The sequence below is a fragment of the Thamnophis sirtalis genome, unplaced genomic scaffold, assembly GCF_051295495.1.
Source record: "Thamnophis sirtalis isolate CommonGarterSnake01/CBP01778 unplaced genomic scaffold, rThaSir2_p1.2 scaffold_3, whole genome shotgun sequence".
NCBI lineage: Eukaryota > Metazoa > Chordata > Lepidosauria > Squamata > Natricidae > Thamnophis > Thamnophis sirtalis.
In genome coordinates, this window is record NW_028261383.1 from 34,327,269 (window position 1) to 34,354,814 (window position 27,546).

The 27,546-nt window shown below is 40.6% G+C and overlaps 1 protein-coding gene across 1 annotated transcript; it reads left to right on the plus strand.

Annotated features, from left to right (window-relative positions):
• The first annotated feature begins 1,087 nt into the window (after window positions 1-1,087).
• LOC106553926 (L-amino-acid oxidase) lies at window positions 1,088-27,546 on the plus strand. Its single transcript, XM_087708640.1, has 7 exons — window positions 1,088-1,115; window positions 10,267-10,481; window positions 13,556-13,668; window positions 14,573-14,774; window positions 20,461-20,529; window positions 22,860-22,996; window positions 26,093-27,546. The coding sequence occupies exons 1-7, from the start codon at window positions 1,103-1,105 to the stop codon at window positions 26,892-26,894; spliced, it is 1,551 nt and encodes a 516-aa protein (XP_087564766.1). The 5' UTR covers window positions 1,088-1,102; the 3' UTR covers window positions 26,895-27,546.

A 27,546-nucleotide genomic window follows, 5' to 3' on the forward strand; every position in this document is an offset into this window, starting at 1 on the left:
GTTACATACAATTCCCCTAGTCTCTAACATATCTATGCAAAACTAAAAATTGGGGCTTTATTTGGTGTTTTAAGTTGCCTTTATTATAAATTGTCTCAGAGTAATTTAAATATAAATAAATGGTTAAAATCTAGTCAGAATTTAATCAAAATTGTTCTGTATTTCCTATATTAAAGTTTGCAAAGCATATTTGGAGTACATTGGAACAGATGTATAATTTTGATCCTTATCATTATACTAAATTTACTTTCGAATAATCCCAATCTGAAAATTGAAGGGGAAGTTTGGAGGGAATTAATGGGATATTAATACGGCAGCCTTTCTCAACTGGGATTCCTCAAACTCAGAGATTCTACAAGAGATTGACAGAAAAAAAATACTGTAAATTTGATTTTTTTTCTTAACTTTGCACATTGCACTATGCTATTGCTCATCCTGATGGACATTTTTAAGTGCTGTAACTTAGCTACTAGCCTGTTGCTACGCTCTTGTAAAACATGTATTATCTAGGTTAGAAGTTAACTGTATTGCAATGTTTTTATATTTTTGTGATCTTTGTGCAAGGGTTCCATAAGACTTGAAATTTATTATAAGGGCTCCTCCAGGATAAAAAGGTTGAGAAAGGTTCCTGTAGATCAGTGTTTTTCAACCTTGGCAACTTTAAAAAGTGTGGATTTTTACAGTAATTCCCAGAATTTCTCGCCAGTTTGCTCAAGTTTTTTAAAATACTTAGATTATTGAAAGAGGATTTTGGATGTGAAATGACAGGATAGTCAACTGAAACTTATTTTCATTTTACCATTAGGTCCAGATGTATCAGCAGCATCTAAAATTCCTGAATTACTCTCAGAACTGATGTGTTCCTTTCATGTGTTTTCCTCTTGGGTGTAAATCCAAAAGAGTTGATTTCCTTGTTCCTTGTTTTACGTATAATTAGAATGGGAGGGGAGGGGAGGATAAAAGTGTAGGCGAGAAGGTTAGGATATAAAAGCATTCTCCAATGCATCTTCTCAACATGCGAATCTAAGTGTTTTGAGCACTTTACGTAGCATCAGTAACTCTTCTTCCAAGCATTGCCATTGACTGTCTACAAGCCAACAAGATGAATGTCTTCTGTAAGTACCTTTTTGCCTAAGACTTACTAACTGAATTATGGCTTGAGTGGAATGTATTATTTAATAAATTGTGGCTTGAAACATAGTCTGGTGAATGTTTAGGCCGGATTAGACATTTTTTATTACTGGTTCATCGCATAGTTAGCCAGATGTTCAGACTGGATTTGGCATTTTTGCCCACTTATCGGGGATAGGCAGATACTGATGTTTTGTGATGTTAAGAGGTATCATCACAGAATTTCCAACTGTTCCGACAAAAGCTGCAATTGGTTGATGGTGAATTTGTCAATTATTATAATTCTTTGTTCACCTCAATGTGAAATCACAGGTATTATTATTCCATGGTTAGATTTCAAGATTTCATAACCTTTTATCATTTAAAAATCAGTTGCCATTTAATTAAGTAGTCAAATTCAAATTAATGAGATGGGTTATAGTCAATTTGCCTTGATACATTTCTAATATTTGTAGTAATAAGAGAAGAGCAAACTAAAAACTAGTAAGTTAAGTTTGTTACAAAGTCTTACATATGACTATTACACATGATATACATATAACCTCCCTTAACCACCACTTACTCAATAACTATTTAAAATTATGAAGGTGATGATCAAAGGGAGTTATGATTCATGCTGCCTAGAATTACTTAGAACTAAGGAGAAATTTCCTAACAGTTAGAATAATTAATCGGTGGAATGACTTGGTCCAGAAGTTGTGGATGTTCCAACGATGGAGTTTTTAAGACGAGATTGGACAACCATTTGTCTGAAATGTTATAGTGTAAGGCAGGGTGGGTTCCGGCAGGCACTACTGCTGGTTTGCTTGTGGACGTGCCATGTGTGCATGCATGTGCATGCGCAGTGCAATAAAAATTGTTCTTTGCACGCGCAGAAGCAAAAAACAAGATGGCGACACCTATGGCAACACCCAGAGAACTGGTTTGGGGGCCTGGCAGGCCTGGGTTGCTGCCAGTTCCAGTGACCCAGGCTGCCAAACCGCTACCGGTCCAAACAGGTAGGAAGCCACCACTGGTGAAAGGTCCCAAAATGTACTTGAGTAACCAGAAAACCAAAGAGAGAGAGACAAGAAGAGACTTGGAAAAAATATCACCTTTATTTTTGATCAAAGCAAAAGGCTGGGTAGACCATTCCATGAACATACAGACAAGGTGCATGTAAGGAAGGCGACACCTTGGAGGAAGGTATGTCCTCCTTTTATACCTTCAGAGACATCAGCTTAGTACCCAATTCTGGGCCCTTGGCCAATGCCTTTCTTGTCTAGTTTTAAGGCTATGTGTTCTAACCCCTATCTCCCTCCGCCCCAAGCATCCTCCTGTTCCTCCCATTTCTTTTATAGGTCTTTTAAAGTGTTTTCCCCCTGTTTCAATTCCTTAATCTTTATTAATTTTGGTAATAATTCCTCCTTGTTATCTTCTTTTTTCTGGTTTCTCAGTTCTTCTGATGGCTCCATTCTTTCCTCGTTGTCCTGGTCGTTGCTCATTGTCCTTTGTATAATATTTTCCAGTCTTTGGACTATGTGATCAAATATTTCCACTATCTCCTTATGATGTTCCTGTATAAGGTCATTAATATTTTGAGACATTAGCTCCTTTCTGTTTAAATCTCCACTCACTTTCACCTTGTGTTGCATCTTTATTTAATAAGTCTCTTTTTTTAGTCAATTGTGCAGGAATCATTGATTCAAAAACAGAGCTTCCAAGTCACAATTTTAATGCCTCATCAATATTCAATCAAATCAATTTAAATACATCAGGGGATTATCTACTCCTCAAGTCACTTATATATATTCAATAATATTCAGGGGTCTCTAGGCTAGAGGTGGGTTTCTGCCGGTTCACCCAAAATCAGGCGATCCAGTAGTGGTTGTAAATTGAGGACTACCTGTAAACAATTAAAAAGCCCTTCTTTGATGAGCATCAACTGAACAAGGGAGAGCTTAAAAGTAAAACAGCTTAGCAACCTGTTCACAAATTACATTTCAGACAATTAAATCAAAATTTTAGAGTAGTGCTTCAAGCTGAGCTAGAAAAACAATCGACAGAGAAAACACTTAATCATCTGCAAAGTGTTGTACCTGCTGTTTTCAGATTCTGTTTCCCACATTTCCAGTTTCATGCTGAAATCATAAAAAGAATCAAACCAGTCTTGCAGGAAGTCTTTTAATGCACCCATAGTGTTACAATTCTATTAATAGGGTAAATAGAGCTTAAAGGGTGTTATTTTTTTCCCCATTCATAGTCATTTGAAGTCACTCATAGCCATTGACATATCCATCCTCCAGTTTGGCCATGCATCTATTCCAGTATTTCTCAAGCTTTGCAACTTTAAAAAGTGTGGACTTCAACTTCCAGAATACCCCAGCCAGCATGCCCACACATTTTAAAGTTCCATTAAGGACCTGTATACTGCACGAGTCAAAAAGAAGGCTGTGAAAATATTTTTAGACCCCTCACATCCTGGACATAAATTATTTCAACTCCTACCCTCAAAACGACTTTATAGCGCATTGTGCACCAACAGAACTAGACACAAGAAGAGTTTTTCCCCGAACGCCATCACTCTGCTAAACAAATAATCCCCCCAACACTGTCAAACTATTCACTAAGGCTGCATTACTATTACTATAGTTCCTATCACCCATCTCCTCCCACTTATGCTGCATGACTGTAACTTGTTGTTTGTATCCTTATCATTTATATTGATTAATTAATTGTACCCTATGACTATCATTGTGTTGTATCTTATGATTCGTGACGAATGTATCTTGTCTTTTTATGTACACTGAGAACATATGTACCAAAGACAAATTCCTTGTGTGTCCAGTCACATTTGGCCAATAAAGAATTCTATTCTACTCTACTCTACTCTACTCTACTCTACTCTACTCTACTCTACTCTACTCTACTCTACTCTACTCTACTCTACTCTACTCTACTCTACTCTACTCTACTCTACTCTATTCTAAAGTTAAGGAACTGATTTTTCTGTTAAGTAGATTATTCAATGAAAGACAAACCTAAAACATCCACTAAGCTTCATGACTGGATGCTATTAACTCTAAGGGACAGCGATTTTAGTGGGAATTCTGCTTTATTATTTCTTTTCTCTTAACTTTTCTTTTTTCTTCGCACTCAGCCTTTTGCCTTCTGTTCTTTCTGCATAAAAGCTGGAACCACGCTAACCCTGCAGCAGACCCTTTTCTAACACCGAATTGAATTAAGATCTCGTTTTAAATGGGATTTTTAAAAGTTATTTTGTTATATCACAATTTGGCTTTGTGTAATTGGAATCTCCCCTTCTATTAATTTTTATTTATGAATGTCGAAACTGGTTCAGCTAGGCAATTCCAATTGTTATACAAAAGCAAACTCTTGCAGTCAATGCAACAAAAGGACAATAAGCTACATAATAAAAAAAATACGTATTTACAATTAAGCACTACTTAATTGATATAATCCCAAAAATTAAATACGGTAACCTCAAATCCCAAAGATCTTTACCTTTTAGTTACTTTCTGACAATGTTTTTGTGCTTTGTTGAGGGACACTTCATCCAGACATGGGTGATGATAAGAGCCAACAGAAAGGAAAAGAATTTAGACAGCAGAACATGAGGAGACAGGGAGGGGAGTGCAATTTAGAATTACAGATTATAAAGTCTGTAAACTGAAGAAAACAGAAGTCATAACCACCCTCATAACTTCCCCAGGGCTTTTGAGGTAACTTTCCAAGGTCTGGCATATTCCAGGCACCTCTAATGAAATTCTTTTACGAAAGCAGTTGAGTTAATCGGCATCAGCAGCAAGAAGGAACAGTCATCATTTCAGTTCACTGTCAGGTCACCGGTTGGAACCTGCAGCGATTTTCTGGAAAAGTTGAAGACCTTTGCATTTGTGGCCAAATGCCATCTGACTTTGCTTATAAAGGGAGTGAGTATGTGATTGAAGAAGCTAATTGCATAAGTAGCAAAACGTTTTAAGCTGCATGTTTAGTTTAGAATGGAATGGAACAGAATGGAATGGAATGGATCATAACGGAGCGAAGCAAAGCAGAGCAGAACGGAGCAGAACAGAACAGAACAGGAAAGAACAGAATAGAATAGAATGAGTTGGAAGGGACCTTGGAGGTCTTCTAGTCGAACCCCCTTCCATTTCATACAAATGATTGTCCAATGTCTTCTTAAAAACTTTCAATGCTTGAGCATTCAGAACTTCTGGAGGCAAATTGTTCTAACATTGGCAAAAACAATCAGAACACAAAACACCTTGCAGAACTAATTTCTAATGATCTAAGTGCCAGCACACACTGTAACAGCATTGCCAAAAAGCCATTAAGAGTTGTTAACCTAATTTTGTGTAGCTTCTTCTCCAGTAATATTGTATTGCAAACTAGGGCATATAAAACCTTCACTAGACCGATTCTTGAATACAGTTGTCTGGAACCCACACTGCATATCAGACATTAATACAATTGAGCGAGTCCAGAGATATTTCACGAGAAGAGTCCTCCACTCCTCTGCTAGCAACAGAATACCTTATGCCACCAGACTTGAAATTTTGGCCTTGGACAACTTAGAACTACACCGCCTTCGGTCTGACCTGAGTGTAGTGCACAAAATTATTTGCTACAATGTCCTACCTGTCAATGACTACTTCAGCTTCAACTGCAACAATACACGAGCACACAATAGATAGAGGAGTGGGTTCCAGCAGACACTACTGCTGGTTCGCTCGTGGGTATGCTGCGTGTGCATGTGCAATGCAATAAAAATTGTTCTGCACATCTGCAAAAGCAAAAAACAAGATGGTGGCACCTTTGGTGCCGCATGGAGAACTGGTTCGGGGGCGTGGCAGCCTGGGTCACTGCAAGTTCCAGTGACCCAGGCCACCAAACCATTACTGCTTCGGTCAAACCAGTCCAAACTGGTAGGAACCCACCACTGAATAGATACAAACTTAAGGCAAACTGCTCCAAACTCGATTGCAGAAAATACGACTTCAACAACAGAATGGCCAACGCCTGGAATGCTCTACCTAACTCCGTTGTTACATCCTCAAACTTCCACAGCTTCAACCTCAAACTGTCTACTGTGGACCTCACCCAGGGGTGGGTTCCTGCCAGTTCTAACCTCGTCTATAGAAGAGGTTCCACAAATCTACAGTGTCTTTTTTGAACCGGTTCCATCTCCCTCCCCCCACCCATCCGCACATCATCAAGATGAAGAGCGAGAGGAGGAATTCGGGGAGTTGAAGTCCACAAGTCTTAAAGCTGTCAAGTTTGAACACCCCTGGGTTTTTTTTTCTAAAGGGTTAGGGGTGCAAGAGTCTTGTAACTTGACAGCTTTAAGACTTGTGTGCTTCAATGCCAGAGTTTCTGAGCCGACATTTTGGTTGCTAAGGAAGAGCGTTAAGTGAGTTTCACCACATTTTACAAGTTGGCCACGTCCACCCAGTCACATGACTGGCAAGCCACTCCCACAAAGCAGGCCACACCTACAGAAGAGGTTCTAAAAAAATTTGAAACCCACCACTGACCTCACCCCATTCCTAAGAGGTCCATAAGGGGCATGCATAAGCACACCAACGTGCCTTCTGTCCCTGTCCTACTGTCCCCACTTATTCATATCCATTTCCTGTATTCATAATCCTGTTTATACATATCTATTATCTTACACATGCTTGACAAAATAAATAAATAAATAAATAAATAAATAAATGAAATGAAAATAAATAACTGTCAGGAAATTTCTTCTTAGTTCTAGGTTCTGAATCAGTAGTTGTGCTCCTTTAATGATGCAATTTATTAAAACAGAGCCATTGTTTTTATACCCAGCCAATAGGTTGAGAATCCTGCAGGCTTTCAAAAAGGAAGACAAAACTTTGCTGTTTCCCCAGACCTTTGGGTCAGGATGAGCAGAGTTTCCAATTTCCAGGAGCTATATATAGATGGTCCTCAGCTTACAAATGAAATTGAGCTGGCGATTTTGGTCATAAATTGTGACATTCATAAAGCGTGGTTTTTGAGATTGTTTTGCAGTGGCCATTGAGCAAATGCCACTGTCATTAAGAAAACTCATTGTTTGCTATGCATTGTTTTTTCCCCTAGAAACCGGAAATAAATGCCAGTTTCCAAAAAAAAAAAAAATCCGTCATAAATTGCAGCCACTGCAAATGATCCTAAATGCAGGCTTGTTGCCGAGTGCCCAGAATGTGGGCATGTAAGCATGGGAATAGGCAGAAGTTGAAACTTTGAATCCAGCTCATAAGTCCCTTTTTTTGCTGTCTATCATAACTTTGACAAGGATTACCTGTAGTGTATTTCAGTCCCAATCTACATTTAATCATTTCAGTTTTTGATGTCTGTTGTTTTCTTTTTGTGTTTTGTGTTTGACGCTTTCTGAGTTGGACAACTATCCCTATCAGTGCTTTAAATAAATAAATGTGGTCTGCTAAAATCCAGATGCCTTTGAATCTTTTCTGAGAGATGTCAGTAAGTGTTCAGTGTAAGGACATTTTTTAAAGACAAATATTCCCAACTTTGTTGAACCAGAAAAGGGATATTGATTAACAGCCAATGAAAATATCAGCCCGGGTGAATTTAATGTATGGGATTTGTTAGGAGAAGAATTTAAAATATAACTGACAGAATAAGAATACTTTTGGACATATCTATGAAGAAAACACACGATATATTACCGTTCTGACTACCACGCCTTAAAATTGGTAGCATAGAGCTAGAAAATAGTTGTGTTCAAAATCAATTAGTATCAATACATAGGCAATTTGAACAATAGTGCTGGAGGAGTGTCAGAGTAGCCCAATATCCACTTGGCAAGAAATAAATTGAATAGAATGATGTTTTGAATTTTGTAATCTTTGCAGGAATCTAGGAATCAGGATTCTCCCACAAATCAACTTTCAAAGATTATACACTAAATGGCACATCATGAGACCTAGCCAATCAGAAATCGCCCAAGTGTGTACCAGTATGAGACTGAGCCAATCAAAAAAACCTCCAGATATAACAGAATAATAGAATTGGAAGGGACCTTGGCAGTCTTCTAGTCCAGTGTTTTTCAACCTTTTTTGTGCAAAGGCACACTTTTTTCATGAAAAAAATCACGAGGCACACCACCATTAGAAAATGTTAAAAAAAATTAACTCTGTGCCTATATTGACTATATCTAAAGTAATTCTCCCACAGCACACCTTACACTATGTCACGGCACACTAGTGTGCCGCGGCACGGTGGTTGAAAAACACTGTTCTAGTCCAACCCCCAGCTAAAGCAGGAAACCTTATGACATCCCAAAGCAAATGGTTGTCCAAACTCTTTTTAAAAACCTCCAATCTTGGAGCACCCACAATTTTTGAAGGCAAGCTGTTCCACAGATTAATTATTCTGTCAGGAAATTTCTCTTTAGTTCTACGTTGGTTCTCTTCTTGATTAGTTTCCACCCATTGTTTCTTGTCCTGCCTCTGGGTGCTTTGGAGAATATATTGAACTCCCCCCCCCTCTTCTTTTTGGCAGCTCTTTGAATATTGGAATACTGCTATAGTATCACCCCTAGTCTTTATTTTCATTAAACTAGACAAATCCAATTCCTGCACCCGTTCTTCATATGTTTAGGCCTCCAGTCTGCTTATCATCTTTGTTGCTTTTCTCTGCACTCTTACTAGAGTCCCAACATCCTTTTTATCTTGTGGCAACTAAAACTGGATGCAATATTCCAAGTGGGGTCTTACCCACTTGCATTATAAACCAAGGCATTATAAAGTGTTATTAACACTTCACATGATTTTGATTCTACCCCATCCAACCCATTTCTTTTTAAGTATTATAGCAGCTACTTGAACGGATTATCTTAAAAAAAACTAAGCAAGAAAGAATTTGAATAGAAGTCCGCCAAGAAAATCCTTGGTTAGTGGACTTCATTGGAAAGCAAAAACCCTGCCAGTTTATAACCCCTTTCCAGGGGTGAAATTCAGAAAGTTCTGACAGGTTCTGGAGAAACACTAGCATAAATTTTGAGTAGTTTGGAGAACTGGCAAATACCACCTCTGGCTAGCCCCAAAGTCAGGTGGGAATGGAGATTTTGCAATATCCTTCCTCAGGAGTGGGGAGGGAAATGGAGATTTTGCAATAGCCTTCCTCTGGAGTGGGATTGGAATGGAGATTTTGCAGTATCCTTCCCCAGGAGTGGGGAGGGAAATGGAGATTTTGCAGTATCCTTCCCCTGGAATGGGATGGGAATGGAGATTTTGCAGTACCCTTCCCCTGGAGTGAGAAGGGAAATGGAGATTCTGCAGTATCCTTCCCCAGGAGTGGGGAGGGAAATGGAGATTTTGCAGTATCCTTCCCCAGGAGTGGGGAGGGAAATGGAGATTTTGCAGTATCCTTCCCCTGGAGTGGGATGGGAATGGAGATTTTGCAGTATCCTTCCCCTGGTGTGGGATGGGAATGGAGATTTTGCGGTACCCTTCCCCTGGAGTGAGAAGGGAAATGGAGATTATGCAGTATCCTTCCCCTAGGAGTGGGGAGGGAAATGGAGATTTTGCAATATCCTTCCTCTGGAGTGGGATGGGAATGGAGATTTTGCAGTATCCATCCCCAGGAGTGGGATGGGAATGGAGATTTTGCAGTATCCTTCCCCTGGAGTGGGATGGGAATAGAGATTATGCAGTATCCTTCCTCTGGAGTGGGGAGGGAGTGGAGATTTTGCAGTATTCTTCCCCCACGAGTGGAGAGAGAATTTTGCAGTATCCTTCCCCTGCCACGTCCACCAAGCCACGCCCACAGAACCAGTATAAAAGAAAATTGAATTTCACCACTGCCCCTTTCACAATGCTGCCAAGAAAAGAAGATGTTAAGTTTGAAGAGGACATATTTGTTATGAGATCCTTTGGGTGACCAGAGAAGTGGAAGGAATGACTATGCATCCATTGTTGCTTGTTTTATTGCAGTTTAGATGTAGTGCAGGAGACCTCAGGAAGTCTGGTTAGAAGTTGGTTCAATGACACAAAGAAAAGAATGGGACAAATGAACAGAGCAAGAGGCAATAAATCCAGAATAAGAAAAGCCAGGAAAATGCCACCCTCATACATATTCCATTTTTGTATGTGTTTTATCCAGTTGTTTTCTCACTGCTGTTCTTGGCTGCCTTGGGAAGCTGTGCAGATGACAGAAGCCCCCTAGAAGAATGCTTCCGAGAACCTGATTATGAAGAATTTCTAGAGATCGCCAAAAATGGTCTGAAACCGACATCAAATCCAAAACATGTTGTGGTTGTAGGTGCAGGGATGGCCGGACTTAGTGCAGCCTACGTACTTGCAGGGGCTGGACATAAGGTAAGCCATTGAAGAATTACTTTAGAATGACACCTCTTACTCCCAACTCTTAGGTAATCCAGAAGGATAACATGATGGCACCAAAAGCCAATGAAAGGTTTACTAGGATTATGAGAGCTGCATTCTCCCCTTCCAGGTGACAGAAATTATATTGTAGAGCAATCCAGTCTGTTTCTATTACAATCCTGAGCCTAGACCTCGTCTGAAAAGGATATAGATAATCCACTTCCTCTAGGATTCTATATAACTAATATCTTCCTCCTTTTCAACAATCTTCCTCACAATGAGAAAGTGATAGACAGTGCAAAAGTCATCACATGTAGCCAAGTCAAGAGAATTATTTTAGGAGAGAGCAAATGAACCACCTCATTTAAAGACAATGACGTAATAACTTCCCCAAATAAATCATTGACTACCTCCTAAATCCCGTCACCTATACCCACCTGGCTGCTTAGCCAGGAAGGACATGGATCCAGAGAGAAATGGAAGAACTTATGCTACAGAGAACTCAGTTCATTTCCTTGGGTTCCACAAGCTCAAATGTATCCCAGATCATAACGCAAAAAGCTGCCTTCCCTTGATCTTTTCCAAATAGCATCCAAGAATAAAACCAAGCAACTATCTGCAAAAATCCCTGCCAACTCATATGTGCCATTGCAGGTGCCCTGTTGTAACCACATTTTTGTAAAAAGGGGTTGGGTCACTCTGAATGGGTTATCAATCAGAAAATTCCAGATGCAATAAGCACAAAGAAGTATTAATGAGCTGCTGTTCTTAGTGGCAGTGACTCAAGTGTTCAATAACACTTTTGTGCTATTTATGCTCTAAGTGTCTTCAGTCAGAGGTGGTATTCAGCTGGTTCTGACCAGTTCTGGTGAACCAGTAGTGGAAATTTTGAGTAGGCAAATACTACCTCTGGCTGGCCACACCCCCATCTATTCTCTGCCTCCCGAGTCCCAGCTGATTGGCTGAGCCTTCTTTTGTTGCCCTGCACAGGAGAACGGAGCTGGAAAGTAGGTTAGTGGGGTGGGGAGGGAATGGAGATTTTGCAGTAACCTTCCCCCAGGAATGGAGAGGGAATGGGGATTTGCAGTATTCTTCCCTTGCCACACCCACCAAGCCACGCCCACCAAGCCAAACCCACAGAATCGGTAGTAAAATGTTTTGAACCCTACCACTGTAATTGCTTCATTCCTGTAGGAACCTGGAAAATGAAAGAATTGCTTGGCCTAAGAAACTGGAGAGAGACTGCAAAGGGGCAATCTTATCCTTTGCTCTCCCATCTCTAGGAATTCACAAAGTGCAAGACCCAGCTGTCCAACTGATTGTCAGGAAATGACAATCCTCAAATATCCTATGGAACCCCAGTGGACCCATTAGACACTGAGGTAGACACAGACCATTCAAATAGGGCATCCTACTTAGCAGAGGTCCAGGATAATACATTTTGACCAGAAAGTGATCTGACTGCATAGAGCAGGGGTGTTCAAACTTGGGAACTTTAAGACTTATGGACTTCAACTCCCAGAATTCCCCAGCCTGGCGTTGAATCTTGTGACTGAATTTGAGGTTTTAGCATAGAACCTGTTTTTTGTGGCTGCACAGATCCATCTTGATGTGGACTGTGAACTTCACAGGAGGAAGAAACTCAGTTTCTATTGCACAGCGTCTGCAACTGTCATCACGCTGTTTAGAATATTTTTCAATATAAATAAAAGGTTACTAAATAAAGTTTAAATAGGTTAAAACAATGAAGACAAAGAAAAGAAAAAAAATCCTCCTGATTACAAAGAATAGATTACAAAGAATAGATTCTAGGACGTACAGTATGAGATATCTGAAGTGAGGTATCTGAAGATGAAATGCCATATCACACAAACTATTCCCTGCACAAAATAAGGGTGGAAAGCAAATCCATGTGATAGAACTTCCAATAATCGTCAAGCATAACACATTTCAACATTGAAGTTCTGCTATTTGAACTGCTGGGACTCTATTGGGGGAAGGTACCTCAAACTAGTGAGAACTAGCTCTCTGGGAGTCAGAAGGGAAAGATGGCAAATGTTGAAAAGAGCAGATACCATAGAAAAATGCCAGCTTCTGGTAAGAAACCTTATGTTCTGACCTAGGCTTCCCAGGAGCATGAAGCAAACTCCTGGTCCCGACAAAAACCGCTTTTATTAATTTACTGTGAATTCTGCTCATTCACGTCCAGTAAAGTCTTTCAAGGGAGGATTTATAGTCACATACCTTATCTGGCTTGGAGAGCTGACAGGCTCATATCTGCAAAACATGCAAGGAGTCTCGGAGAGTCACAAATCAATTAAGCAAACTAATTGTCTCCTGCAAACTCCACTCCTCTTTCGCTCCTCTTTTATTTCCTCTGGGAGGGGCTATTCATCGTCCACCTGTGGTCTTACTCCCAAGTCGACCCCTGTTCTTTAGCTGTTCCCTTCGTCTGGCAACTCTGCGCATGCGCACATTGGGAACAGGCTCTAGCTGTTCTTCTCCCCACTGATGTCCAACTCTGAAGGCACCTGATAACTGGCATACAGCCCTGGCCCCATCTCTGCCTCCGACACAGAGCCCTCATCAGAGCCTTCCCCAGACTCCAGGACTGGCCCATGTTCCTCCCCAAACTCCTCACTGTCTGAATCTGCTGCCAGATCCGCTGGCCACTGGCAAGCCACAACACCTTAGGGAAGGGAAGAGGTCAATGGTGCTATTCTGCTGGTTCGGACCAGTTCACCTGAACCGGCAGTGGAAATCATAGTTGGCCCACCCGTCCTGGCTCTATGCCATCCCATTTAGGAACTTTTTTTCAGCCAAAGTGCATGCACGGAAGGCTAAGCGCATGCGCACATGCTCATATTTGCGAACCGGTAGGAAGGAAGGTAAGTGAATACTACCTCTGGAAGAGGTGCCAATAGCCGTACAATACTGACATCTCAAAACCAAATCAATCATGCTATGAAGAAATAGTCTCCCCAAAATAAGTCACAAAGCAGCCGAGCAGAGAAGTTAGAATAAGAAAATCGTCAAAATGATGCAATGGCTTCCCTATTTGCCTCCAGGTGACAGTTCTTGAAGCTAGTGAACGTGCAGGAGGACGAGTGACCACGTATCGAAATGAAATAGAAGGCTGGTATGCCAATCTGGGACCCATGCGTATCCCTGAGGGACACAGGTGAGATGTCAGGTGATCGTGTTTACTTATCTCTTCTCCTTGCATACTAAGAAGCCTGGAGGGTCGTGGAGGTATGTCCCGAAACATCATTGCTATTTTAGACTCTGGGAACACCAGCCAGCATTAAACTCCAGATATTTGTAAGGCTGGTTCAGTAGCCATTTAAAACTTGACAACAGAGCCTACAGCAATTTATACTGAGTGAACAGGACGAACGTGATGAGGCATGGAATGGAGTATTGCTGCTGGAGCTTTCACAGGGTTGGTTAAGCTAATTTCCTTTAGAATTAAGAGGACAAATTAGATGGAAACATCTAGCTTGGGTTTCAAAAAGCTAAGCACGCCTAACCTGATGCTGCTTAGTACTTGGATGGGAGACTACTAGGAAATCCTAAGACTGTAGACTCCAGTGAAGAGTCAAAAAAAAAATCCTAGAAACCAGGGCAAATAATTGGGAATAAATCAAGTTTAATTTGGATTGGAATCATTCCGTTTGATCTTATCTTTCTTCCAAGTTATCTATTCATCTGAGAAAAATAAGCCCAAATGATTTTGGCAAAACAAATGACTTGTAAGAGTTTATCAAGCAATTTGAGAGTTGTTGCTGTTTTTCTTTGCTATTTTTCTCCCCTCTTCTCAATTGGTAGCTCTTTCTTTTTTTTACGGAGGGAAAAAGCTGTGTTGAAACTGGAAATTCTGGCTAAATGTGTACTATATGTAAAGCAAAGTGAAAGCAAGATAGTGACACTCCAGAAATGATGGCAGAATAATTATTTTACATTTCACATTTGCACCAACATTCTCTTGATAATCAGGTACAATGCTTTTCGGTTCTATCTTCTGCACAGAACTATACATCATTCTATTTTTTTCCCTTTCACTCTTTTTCCTTTCCTGTCCCCAGGATTATCCGTGAATATATCAGAAAGTTTGGTCTCAAACTGAATGAATTTTTTCAGGAAAATGACAATGCCTGGTATTTTATTAAAAATATCAGGAAGAGAGTATGGGAAGTCAAGGAAGACCCCAGCGTCTTGAAATATCCCGTGGATCCCTCAGAAGAAGGCAAATCTGCTTCACAGCTATATCGAGAATCCCTCAAAAAGGTTCAGATAAGTCATAAAATTTATCTTTAATCAGGAAATTTATGCTATGGCTTGTTTCAAGCAGTGATTTATAGAGACAAAAGGTACCAAAAGCAGTCTCCAAAACTAGTTTCTCTATTAACCAGAGCTGTCCTCAGGCAGGGGTGGTATTTACTTATCTTCCCTACTAGTTCACAAATGTGAGTGTGCCCTCATGCGCACCATCTCCACACATGCGCTAAGCCTTCCATGCATGTGCTTTTGGTTAAAAATGGCCTAAATGGGATGCCGTAGAGCCGGGGTGGGTTCGGATGAACTGGTCCGAACCAGTAGAATACCACCTCTGTCCTCAGGGTATGATCAAAAAAGCCCAGATGAAGGCCATAATGGGGTGATTGGGATTCTGCCTGTTTTTTAATGTGCAGGGTGGGTTCCCATCTTGACCAAACGATAGTTGTTGGAGTCTTGATTGTTGGGTAACCTGATCACCACAAGGGGAGAGTGGATTTGTTGGCTGATAATAGATGGTAGTTAGCCCCAGCAAACATGGTTGGGATGTGTTTTCTGCCTTAATAGTTTATTTTATTTATTTATTTAGTTTGTCACTCATGTACAAGATAACAGGAGTAAGAATAATCATGAATAGAAACACAGGAAATGGGGACAAATAAATGGGGACAGTAGGACAGGGATGTTAGGCACACTGGTGCGCTTATGCACACCTCTACTGACCTCTTAGGAGTGGGGTGAGGTCAACAGTAGACAGTCTAAGGTTAAAATTGTGGACGTTTGGGGGAAAAACCACTGAGTTAGGTAATGCATTTCAGGTATTGACCACTCTGTTGCTGAAATCGTATTTTCTGCAATCGAGTTTGGAACGGTTTACCTTGAGTTTGTATCTATTGTGTGCTCATGTATTATTGCGGTTGAAGCTGAAGTAGTCATTGACAGGTAGGATCTTGTAGCAGATAATTTTGTGTACAACGCTTAAGTCAGATCAAAGGCGGTGTAGTTCTAAATTGTCTAAGCCCAAAATTTTGAGCCTCACGGCGTAAGGTATCCTATTTTTTGGAGTATAGTATGCACTGGAGTATAAGACACACCAAGGTTTTGAAGAGGCAAATTTTAAAAAAGTAGGTAGGTGGATGTAGGGATAGAGAGGGAGAGAAAGACAGAGAAATACAGTAAGTAGGGATAGAGAGAGAGAAAAAAATAGAGAAATAGAAATACAGTAGGTAGGTGGGGGGAGAGAGAGTGTGTGTAGGTAGGTAGGTAGATAGAGGGATATAGATAGATAAATAGATAGATAGATAGATAGATAGATAGATAGATAGATAGATAGATAGATAGATAGATAGATAGAAGATAGGTAGGGGGAGAGAGAGTGAGTAGGTAGGTTGGTAGGTAGAGGGAGGGAGGGAGGGAGGGAGGGAGGGAGAGAGAGAGAGAGAGAGAGAGAGAGAGAGAGAGAGAGAGAGAAATGCAGTAGATAGGTAGGGAGAGAGTAGGTAGGTAGGTAGGTAGATGTTTCCAGGTGAATTTATCCATGTGCTGGAGAAGGAAATCGCTGACAATCTGCAGCACCGAAGACTTTGTTTCTGCTGGCACAGCACTTGATCAATGCAATTCTCATCAATCAGTTAAAGAGCTTTCTGAAAGGGAGAAAAAAAGTTTTTGCACTCTGCAAACCTTCCAAAAACGGCCCATTTTTTGTGAAAATAGGCCCAGTTTTTTTTTTTTAAAGGAATGAATAGCCTTGGGGAGGGCTTGCAGAGTGCTCCTGGGGGGGATGGGGGAGGCAAAAACGAGCATAAAAAAGAGCCTGTTTCTTGTGAAAACGGGCCCGTTTTTCGTAAAAAAAAATTATGCATCACCTTATGGAGGCTTATAGAATGCTGCTGGGGCTGGGGGGACAAAAAACGACCCATTTTTGTTCATTTCTGCCCTCCCCAGCCTCCAGGGGTTCTCTGAAAGCATCCATAAGGCTAGGCGGGGCTTCGGGAAGCAAAAAAATGCTGTATTCAGTGTATAAGACGCACCCAGATTTTCAGCCTCTTTTTTTGAGGAAAAAAAAGTGTGTTTTATACTCCGAAAAGTACGGTATTCTGCTGCGAGTAGAAGAGTGGAGTATTCTTCCCGTGAAATACCTTTGGACTCGTTCACTTGTGTTAATGTCCGATATACAGTGCAGATTCCAGACAGACGAGCTGTATTCCTTGGTTATGCTATTGTTTCCTCTTTGCTGAAGTTTATCTGGTCTTGTTTTGCCTTCTCTAGCTTAATTGCTAGGAAATAATTATTCTGGGCTGTTTATTTCACTTAAAAGGCATAAACTAAAATCAAGGAAGGAATAGCCCATCTGCTTGATTTCAGCCCAGCCCCTCTCTCTCAATCCAACCCATTTCACAAGGTTGTTGTGGGAAAATAGGAGGGAGTATTAAATACATTGCCTTGAACCGTACAAAAATAAAGGTGGTATATAAATAGGATAATAAATAAAATGACTACTAATAAAATAATAATAAATGGGTTCTTATTTTTAAAAAATGCTACACTTGCTAGGATGCATGTATCAATCCTGCATTCTTTTAATAAATCTTGCTCAGGAAAGCTCTGAAAGGTCCTTGCTTAGAAATAAACCATTTTATTTCAGAGTAATCCCTAAAACCAGCTTTCAAATGCGGGACTAAGAAAAATGGCATTCAGAAGCTGAGGCCTTAGCACCTGGGATTTCTATACCTCTTAAGGTTGTAAAAGTTGGGAAACTCTGATCTAGCTCCATGCATCTGATGGATTTATGCCTTTTAATAAAATGTTAGTCTGAAATGATGGTATCAGACTCCACCTGATTTTCAACATTAGCCTTGGGTGTCTCTTGAAAAGATAACCACACATACCCTTTGAAGGCTTAAATACATCCTGAGCAATATTTAATTGCAATTGGAAGCAACTAAAACAGCAACTCCTAGACCAGTGATGGCTAACATTTTTGTTGTTGGATGCCAAAAATGCGAGGGCGTGTGCCAGCACCCGTAATGCAAAGCGAGCCCTCTCATGCGCATGCATGCCCAACTCCCCCCCCCCCCCACTTCCCCATGTGCCGCATTGCTTGCCTCCAAACTGAACTTGTTATTTCCTCTGGAGGAGGGGCGTTTTCACTCTCCCCAGGCTTCAGAAAGCCTCCGGAGCCTGGGGAGGGCAAAAAACGAGTCCAACGGGCCTACTAGAAGTTCGGAATGGAGTTTTCCTGAATCCTGGGGAGAGTGAAAATGGCCTCTGGAAGCCGGAAACGGATCGTTTCTGAACTTCCGGTTAGCACATTGGGCCCATTTTCCATCCTCCCAGGCTCCGGAGGCTTTCCTGAATGCTGGGGAGAGTGAAAACGGCCTCGCCTGGTCTTCCAGAAGGCCAAAAATTAGCTGGCCAGTACATGCATGCGTGCTGGAGCTGACAGCTCGTGTGCCGGCAGATATGTCCCCGTGTGCCACCTGTGGCCTGTGTGCCGTAGGTTTGCCATCACAGTCCTAGACTCATCTCCCTTTGTTGATCAGAATATTCCTGCAACTGCTGGGCATACCAATCTCCAAGACTCACAGAGAAAGGTTAGGGAGTCAGCCAGTCAACGCCAATACAATCTGCTATTTGTAGACTCAGCAAATTAAATGACATGGGACATGGATAAAGTTATCCAATCAGACATCAGTAGTATTTGCACAGCTCTCAACCAACTTAGATTAACCCATTTTTTGAATGGGTTTCAATTTGATACAATGGAGAAAAAAACAAGAATCTTAATGAGTCCATCCTTAAGGGTTAGTATTCCTGCGTTGTCCTTGTGCCATGGGTCCTCTGGTAATTCATCTTCCAGCTTTTGGGTCATCCCACCCACTCCGTGGCTCTCCTTCAGGTGGCCTGGCCTCGGGTCAGCACTTGTGATGCTGATTGAGGATATCAGTGTGTGAACCACCTCTTCCCGTTTGCTGTGGTATTGTGGTTTCCGCGACAGAGCATCGGCTAGAAGGTTCGCAACAGAGCATTGGCTAAAGGGATGTACTTTAGTTCAAAATTGAATCGCTTTAAGTCCTGCGCCCACCTGACCTCTTTAGTGCCTCTAAGTTGTTGTGATTGGTCCATACTTCAAAAGGCACAGGACCATCCTCGAGGAAATATCTCCAGGTCAGCAGGGCCCATCGAATTGCATAAGCTTCCTTCTCCTTCTCATATTACATAAATATGGAAAGAATGGAATAAGTTTGGATTTCCCACCTGTATGCATTGGCTTATGTGCTGTAACTGTCATAAATGTGCACTGGTTGCCAAATGCCCAAATCATGGTCATGGGACTGCAAGGATGCTGTGGCCAGTGTAAGGACCTATTGCAAACCTTTTTCAGCATTTTAGTGACCATTCAAACTTTCACCGTAAGTTTGAATAGTCACTAAACAGTGAAATTGTTAACTAAGGACTACCTATAATAGCTATGTGGGAATCTTCAGTGTTTTCTAAGCTTGGTTTTTTGCTTACATCATTACCTAACTAGTAATGCCATTAGTGCTAATGAGCGTGTGATTTGCTCCCTGTTTATATAGTGTACTGTGCCCTGTCAGTGTTGGCGAAACTGTGGTTTTCTCCTTGATTAGGTTATTTTTTTTCCTGCTTGATTATTTGTCTGGTGTGAACACTTGCTTATCTGGGTGTTGGTTGCTAGAGACGATATGTTCTGGTCTTTTTTATTTCCTTTTCAGCTTTGTTATTTCCGTGTAAATGTGATTTACAAGTCTATGTATCTATTGATTGATGATTTGTAGAATGCCAATCTTCCAAGAATTCCCTAGCATTTTTGGATTTAGTCTAGGATGCTCATACTAGTTTCCTAGTTGAAAATATGACTGGTCAGTCTACGTGTTGTGAGATTAAAGAGTTTTTGATGTGTCTTGACTGATAGTTGGTATTCATGCATGTGCTCCGCTAGTCTCCTGACTGTATATCCTACACATTGGTAACGGTCCTTCCAATGTATATTGTAGATGATGCCTATTTTTTTATTCTTAGATTACTGGATCTTTTGTTTTATTTAGGTTTTTTTTTTAGGGCTTTAGTTGGCTTGTGTGCTGTGGCAATGTTATGTGATTGTAAAAGTCTGATGGTTGTTTCTGAGATAATTTAGTTAGTGGTGTATGGTAGCATTATCCTTTTCTTATGTGAGGTTAGATTGTTACTGTAATAATGAATCACTTGTTTAGTATTAGTTGTTTTTCAATAGACTTGTGTTTCTAATTTGCCATCATTTCCTGTGCTGTTGAGGATATCTAGGAAGGGTAGAATGTTTTTGGTTTTTCTCCGTGTGAATTTTATTCCTTGAAATATGCTGTTGATTGTTTCATGTGCATTCTCTACTTGTCCTTTTTTTATTATGACAAAGCTGTTATCTTCATATTGCATCCATACTTTTGGCTGTATATGTGGGAATGCCATAGTTTCATTATAGTGCTCTAGTTTTATTATACCATACTGACTTTAATAATTTTTCCCATTTATTATAAACCTAGTTCTAACCTGAACAGTATAATAATCCATCAATATTGATTCTGCATTGGTTCTTTTTAGGTACGGTATGTATTTTTTTTCTTTTGTTTGATGTAATACATTTTTAACTAACTACTTCCTTTCTCCTGCGTCTCCTTTCTCCTTTCCAAATCATTCTCAGGTTATAGAAGATTTGAAAAGGACTAACTGCAGCTACATACTAAATAAATATGACACCTACTCAACGAAGGTATTTGGATTGTGCCTGAAACCATGTCTCCAAACAGTACAGTTTGGGGGTGGGGGATTTGCGGAGGGGAGCAATCTTTAAGGTGTATTAACATGTTCCTCTTACAGTATTATTAGAATATGAGACAAATTACTTACTGAGCCTGAGAGTTTCAAATACTAAAACGGATTGTGATCCAAAGAGCAAGATGGTAGTCAATAACAATGATGTCATTTCAAGATCTGACTGTTTTTATAGGGTTTTCATTTTGCACACTCAGCACACCTGTAGTAAAACCCAGGTTGGAGGGGGCTCTTTGTCATGCAGGATTGATGGCAAGTGATTGTGTCTCCCCTAAAGCCATGCAACGGCCTTCTTAAAAAGTATCCAAACCTAAGTCATACACAGTCAGAGATAATTCCTGTTGGATCTATCTGAAGTTAGTCCTTGAAGTAGTGATTGAGAACTTGACACTCCCCAAATCAACCCGAATACTAATTGAACTGATTACAACATGCTTGCCATAAAGCATCACTGTTGATGACAAATGTAGTAAACCACAACCAAAAAAAGGCATTAAGGGCATCACAGAAGTACCAGATTTTCATCTTAGGACAGAGATGGCAAGCCTTTTTGGCACCAAGTGCCAAAAAGGTTGCATGGAAACATCCTGCATGCACACATGCACTTGTCAGGGCTGCACTCTGAAAATGCTGAACTTCTGGGTTCTAATGCGCATGCGTGCCCAACAATCAACTGGCTGGCATGCATACGCACACCCCATTTTGGCACTGTCACGCATGAAGGGATCACATTCCAGAAAAGACAAATTTCTGGGTTCTGGCGTGCATGTGCACCCGACAATCAGCTGGCCGGCATGCATGCACACCTCGGTTTTCAGCAGTGCCATGCATACAAAGAACAGCTGATCATAGTGCGTGCATGCGCGCCAGAAACCCAGAAGACAAATAGGCAAGGCCATGCATGCCAGGCAACATGGCTTCGTTGTCACTTTGAGCACGCCATAGGTTCGCCATCACGGTCTTAGGACATACATTAATTACAGTATATGTTTAACTTTTCTATGCTCATGCTGGCTTAACTCTAAACTGGCTGAACAAGCATTCTGCCTGGACTGAGACACTTGGACTACAGTTTGTAAAGGATTTGGTGTAATGGAGAGGTTGGCCATGTTATATTTAATGAATGAGATGGAATATAACTAGTTTAATAGCAATAGCAGTTAGACTTATATACCGCTTCATAGGGCTTTCAGCCCTCTCTAGGCGGTTTACAGAGTCAGCATATCGCCCCCACAGTCTGGGTCCTCATTTCACCCACCTCGGAAGGATGGAAGGCTGAGTCAACCTTGAGCTGGTGAGATTAGAACCACTGAACTGCAGATAACAGTCAGCTGAAGTGGCCTGCAGTACTGCACCCTAACTAACCACTGTGCCACCTCGGCTCGGTACCAGCTTGCTACCACTGAACAATCCCAAATTCTGGGTCAGAATTCCCAATACTTTCTTTTTTGTGGGTAGATCTTAATAGACATATACACTTTTTTAAGTGTATCATTAAATTAAATGTATATATGCAAATTTAAAGCACTGAAATGCAGGCATATACATGGATGCACAACAACAAATTTTAAAATATAGACTACCTTCCTAGTATAACCCTACTTGACATTTCCCCAGGCATTGGTCATATCATCTCAAGCTTTATCCCCTTTATTGAACATAATGTAAAGGTAGTCCTCAACTTAAAACACTTTGTTTAGTGACCATTTGAAGTTACAACGGCAGTGGAAAAAGTGACTTATGATTGTTTTTCACACTTATGACCGCGGCATCTCTGTGGTTATTTGATCAAAATTCAGACACATGGCAAGTGACTCCTATTTATGATGGTTACAGTGTCCCAGGGAGATGTAAATCACCTTTTGTGAACTTCTGACAATCAAAGTCAATGGGGAAACCAGATTCATTAAACAACTGCAGTGATTCACTTAACAACTGTGACAAGAAAGGTCGTAAAATGGGGGGAAACCCACTTAACAATTGACTTGCTTAACAACAGAAATTTGGGGTTCGATTGTGGTCGTCAGTCAAGGATTATCCGTAAATGGCTTTCAACAAAATGGAAGTTAGTTAAGAGACAGATTATTTCTCTGGAGGTCATTAAGTGGAACAATAACAGATTGATTCTGCTTTGTGCTTAAATCCCTAAATCAACATTTCCTCAGAATTAGAAGAGTTTGTCCTGTTTGCAGCCCACCAGTTTCAAGCTCCTTGCTCTGAAATCAAGTTTTTGAACAGACGAATTTAAGGATTTCTCTCCCCAAACAGGAGTATCTAATTAAAGAAGGAAATCTGAGCCGCGGAGCTGTAGATATGATTGGAGACTTACTGAATGAAGATTCTGCCTATTACGTATCTTTTATTGAGAGCCTAAAAAGTGATGATATCTTCTCTAACACAAAAAGGTAAGCAAACCTGTATCACTTGGATTAAATGACTTCCTCATCATTGTCCCAATTTAAAGATGAAATTCTTGTTTATCCATTGAAGGATCCATGGGAATCTGGAAGGAACTGGAGATAAAAAGTCTGTGGGAGGGCAGACACATAGTCACAGTCAAATCCTCCCTATATTGGTGTGGGAATGCACACAAACCACAATCTGACAACTGAAATCAAAGCTAACATACTATTGCAGTTGCAAGAAATGGCAATTATCAGTAATGCTAAAATTATCAGTAGATATTAATTTTTATATCAATTTTATATCAACCCTGATATGGTATCACTAGATCAGTGGTAGGATTCAAAAAAATTTACTGCCATTTATATGGGCATGGCTTGGTGGGCGTGGCTTGGTGGGTGTGACATACTGTAAAATCTCCATTCTCTCTCCACTCCAGCGGAAGGATACTGCAAAATCCCCATTTCCTCCCGATCAGCTGGGACTTGGGAGGCAAAGAATAGATGGGAGTGAGGCCAGTCAGAGGTGGTATTTACTGGTTCTCCGAACTACTCCAAATTTCCACTACCGGTTCTCCAGAACTGGTCAGAACCTGTTGAATACCACCTCTGCACTAGATATTGTAACATTGTAATCCACTCAGAGACACCTCGTGTTGAAATGGATGGCAAACAAATTTGATAAGCAAAAATAATAAATAATAGATACCAAAGTCAAAGAATAAGAATAAAACATATTCTTTGCTTTCTATCAAATCCGCTGCCAACTTCTTTCCAGAACTGTTTTCATTTCATTGTCCTCTGACTAAATGGCTTTGTGTCTCTGTGTGTGTGTGTGTGTGTGTGTGTGTGTGTGTGTGTGTGTGTGTGTGTTTTATTTGTGCTGATAAATAAATAAAGGGAGACTAGGATAGATCTATTTCAAGCTATTTAGCTCTCATCAGCTAGCCATACCCTTACTGGGATTCGAACCTGTGCTGTATCCCAGTAAGGGTATGCCTAGCTGATGAGAGCTAAATAGCTTGAAATAGATCTATACTAGTCTTCGTTTATTTATTTATCAGCACAAATAAAAAACACAAATATAACAAAGGCAACAGTAAAAATATTGGGTTTCTGTCGTGATGGACTCTTGTGACGAGCCGATTGACAGATGATGGAAGCAGTTAGCTTCCTCCCATAATTGGGGCTTACCAAGGGGTTGTGACTCTAAATATATATATATATATATATATATATATATATATATATATATATATATATATATATATATATATATATATATATATATATATATATATATATATATACACACACACACACACCGTATTTTCACGACCAAAAGCCGCACCGGATTATAAGCCGCAGTATCAATTAACGTTAATTTTTCAAACTTTTTCCACATATAAAGCGCACCGGGTTATAAGCCGCACGTTTCCCGACGCTTCTGGACATCTGTTGCAGTTGCGAGGAGCGGCGCGAAGGTTCTTGGCGCTCCAGGAAGCCCTGAAAGCAGCTGGGAGAGGCGCACAGCTTGGTTTCTCCTTCCTGGACGTCGCAGCAGCAGCCCCAAGCACACCGATCTCTGTGTTTTTCGCATCGGGGCATGCTCTTGCAGCACACCCCGATGCGAAAAACACTGAGATCGGTGAGTTTGGGGCTGCTACTGCGACATCCAGGGAGGAGAAACCAAACCGCGCGCCTCTCCCAGCTGCTTTCGAGGCTTCCTGGAGCGCCAAGAACCTTCGCGCTTTTCTCCGCTCCTCGCGACTGCAATAGATGTCCAGAAGCGGCTTTTGGGGCTAATGGGGATTGGATTTCCAGCTCGATAGCCCCTGCCGCTTCTGGACGTCTATTGCAGTTGTGAGGAGCCGAGGAGAGAGTGGAGAAGAGCGCGCGACGGTTCTTGGCGCTCCGGGAAGCGGGAGAGGCGCGCGGTTTGGTTTCTCCTCCCTGGACGTCGCAGCAGGTGCGCTTGGGGCTGCTGCTGCGACGTCCAGGGAGGAGAAACCAAACCGCGCGCCTCTCCCGCTTCCCGGAGCGCCAAGAACCGTCGCGCGCTCTTCTCCACACTCTCCTCGGCTCCTCACAACTGCAATAGACGTCCAGAAGCGGCAGGGGCTATCGAGCTGGAAATCCAATCCCCATTAGCCCCAAAAGCCGCTTCTGGACATCTATTGCAGTCGCGAGGAGCAAAGCAGCTGGGAGATCTTTTTCCACATATAAAGCGCACCGGGTTATAAGCCGCACTGCCGATTTTGGATCAAATTTTAGGATTTTCAGTGCGGCTTATAGTCGTGAAAATACGGTGTGTATATATATATATATATATATATATATGTATGTATGTATGTATGTATGTATGTATGTATGTATGTATGTATGTATTTTTACACCATCAAAACATATTCCATTACAAATTATAAAAAGTGTGTTAATTGGTTACAAAGAACTTTCATGCATCCCTTCCACAGTCATCACCTATAATCCATATTAAATTATGTATTTTACATCAAATATATTTATATATATTACTATCATCATAACCAATCCTTCATATGACTATAGTTGTTTTAACATCCCTTTATAACAAATACTCCAAAATTCAAAGCAAAACCACATAATGGCATTCCATTGTCTATTTTCAATATCATCCAACAACATTCTCTCTTTGTGAAACGTTCTAAATAAAAAATAATTATGTTTGATAACAAAGTTTCTAAGCCTCCTTTCTTAATCACTGTTTACAATTTATATCCAATTTCAATATTATAGGCTTTCATACATAACTTCCTTTCATGGTCACCATTTAAAATTTATACCAAATGTCCTCTTGTCGAACCAATATATATGTATACATTATATCATTATCAATTATTTATCTAACTATATCCATGATCAATCCAATTTCAATATTATAGGCTTTCATACACAACAAAATTTCTATGTATTGATTTGGCAAGAGAAAATTTGGTATAAATTTTTAAATGGTGACTTATGAAAGGAAGTTTAGACTAAATGGCTTTTTATTCAGTAATATCATTATCCAATTTTAGCAGACCAGGTTTTGACTTCCTCTCTCCCATTTTGGTCTTGCAGGTTTGATGAAATTGTTGGTGGATTTGATCAGTTGCCTATGTGCATGTATCAAGCCATTGCCAACAACGTGTACTTCAATGCCCAAGTAACCAAGATACAACAGAATGCTGAGAAAGTCAGAGTGGAATATCAAACCCCAGCAAAGACCTTGTCAGATGTGACAGCTGATTATGTCATTGTGTGCTCCACGTCAAGGGCCACCCGTCGCATCTCTTTTGAACCACCCCTTCCACCAAAGAAAGCACACGCTTTGCGGTCTATCCACTACAGAAGTGGTACCAAGATCTTCCTCACTTGCACTAAGAGGTTTTGGGAAGCTGATGGTATTCATGGTGGGAAGTCCACAACTGATCTTCCATCCCGATTCATCTACTACCCTAATCATAACTTTACTAGTGGCGTTGGGGTTATTTTGGCCTATGTCATTGCTGATGATGCCAATTTCTTTCAAGCTCTTGATATCAAGAGCATGGGTGATATTGTCATTAATGACCTTTCATTCATCCATCAGCTGCCCAAGGAAGAGATCCAGGCCCTCTGTTACCCCTCAGTGTTTAAAAAATGGAGCCTGGATAAGTATGCTATGGGTTCTATAACCACATTCACTCCCTACCAGCTTCAAGATTTTAGTGAACCACTTGCTGCACCTGTAGGTAGAATCTATTTTGCAGGAGAGCATGTTGCCAAAGTTCACGGTTGGGTGGACAACACAATTAAGACAGGGCTGACAGCAGCAAGAGATGTGAATCGTGCATCTGAGAAGCCATCAAGAATCCATCTGATCAGTGACAATCAATTTTAAGAAGGTCTACAAAAGAAGAATTATAAACAGAGAACTACAGCCACTTTTCCCCCATTCCAGATGTTTCAGACGATAATTTCCAGAATTCCAACAGGGAATTCTAGGAGATGTAGTCCCAGGAGTTTGGAGCCAGAAGGAATTGGGGGAAGTAAGCTGATTTGGCCTAACTAAATTATCAAGTTATATCTAAGAGCATCTTAGAGGTAACAAAAATAAACCACAGAATGGAAAGGTTTACTAACATGCCACTCCAATTTGGAAAGGAAGTCCTCTCAGGAAAATCTATATATACACTCGTTTCTGTAACCTTTAACTGGGCGAAACAGAGGGCAATAATTTTTTGAACCAAAATACCTAATGGGTTAAGTTACAAAATGCATCCAAAATCCAGAACCCATGATTCTCCAGGAACTAAAATTTAGCAAATTTTATGAAACATTTTATGTCATTTGTCTGAAATGGTATAGAATTTCTTGCTTGAGCAGGAGGTTAGATTAGAAGAGCTCCAAAGCTCCTTCCAACTCTATTGTTCTGACAAAAAATATATCATAAAAACCGCTTATGTTATAATGCAAGATACCGTAAAACATTTCTTGTGCTGATATTTTACTGTGCAATACAGTTCACCATGTGCTATTTCAAGGCAGGTGTG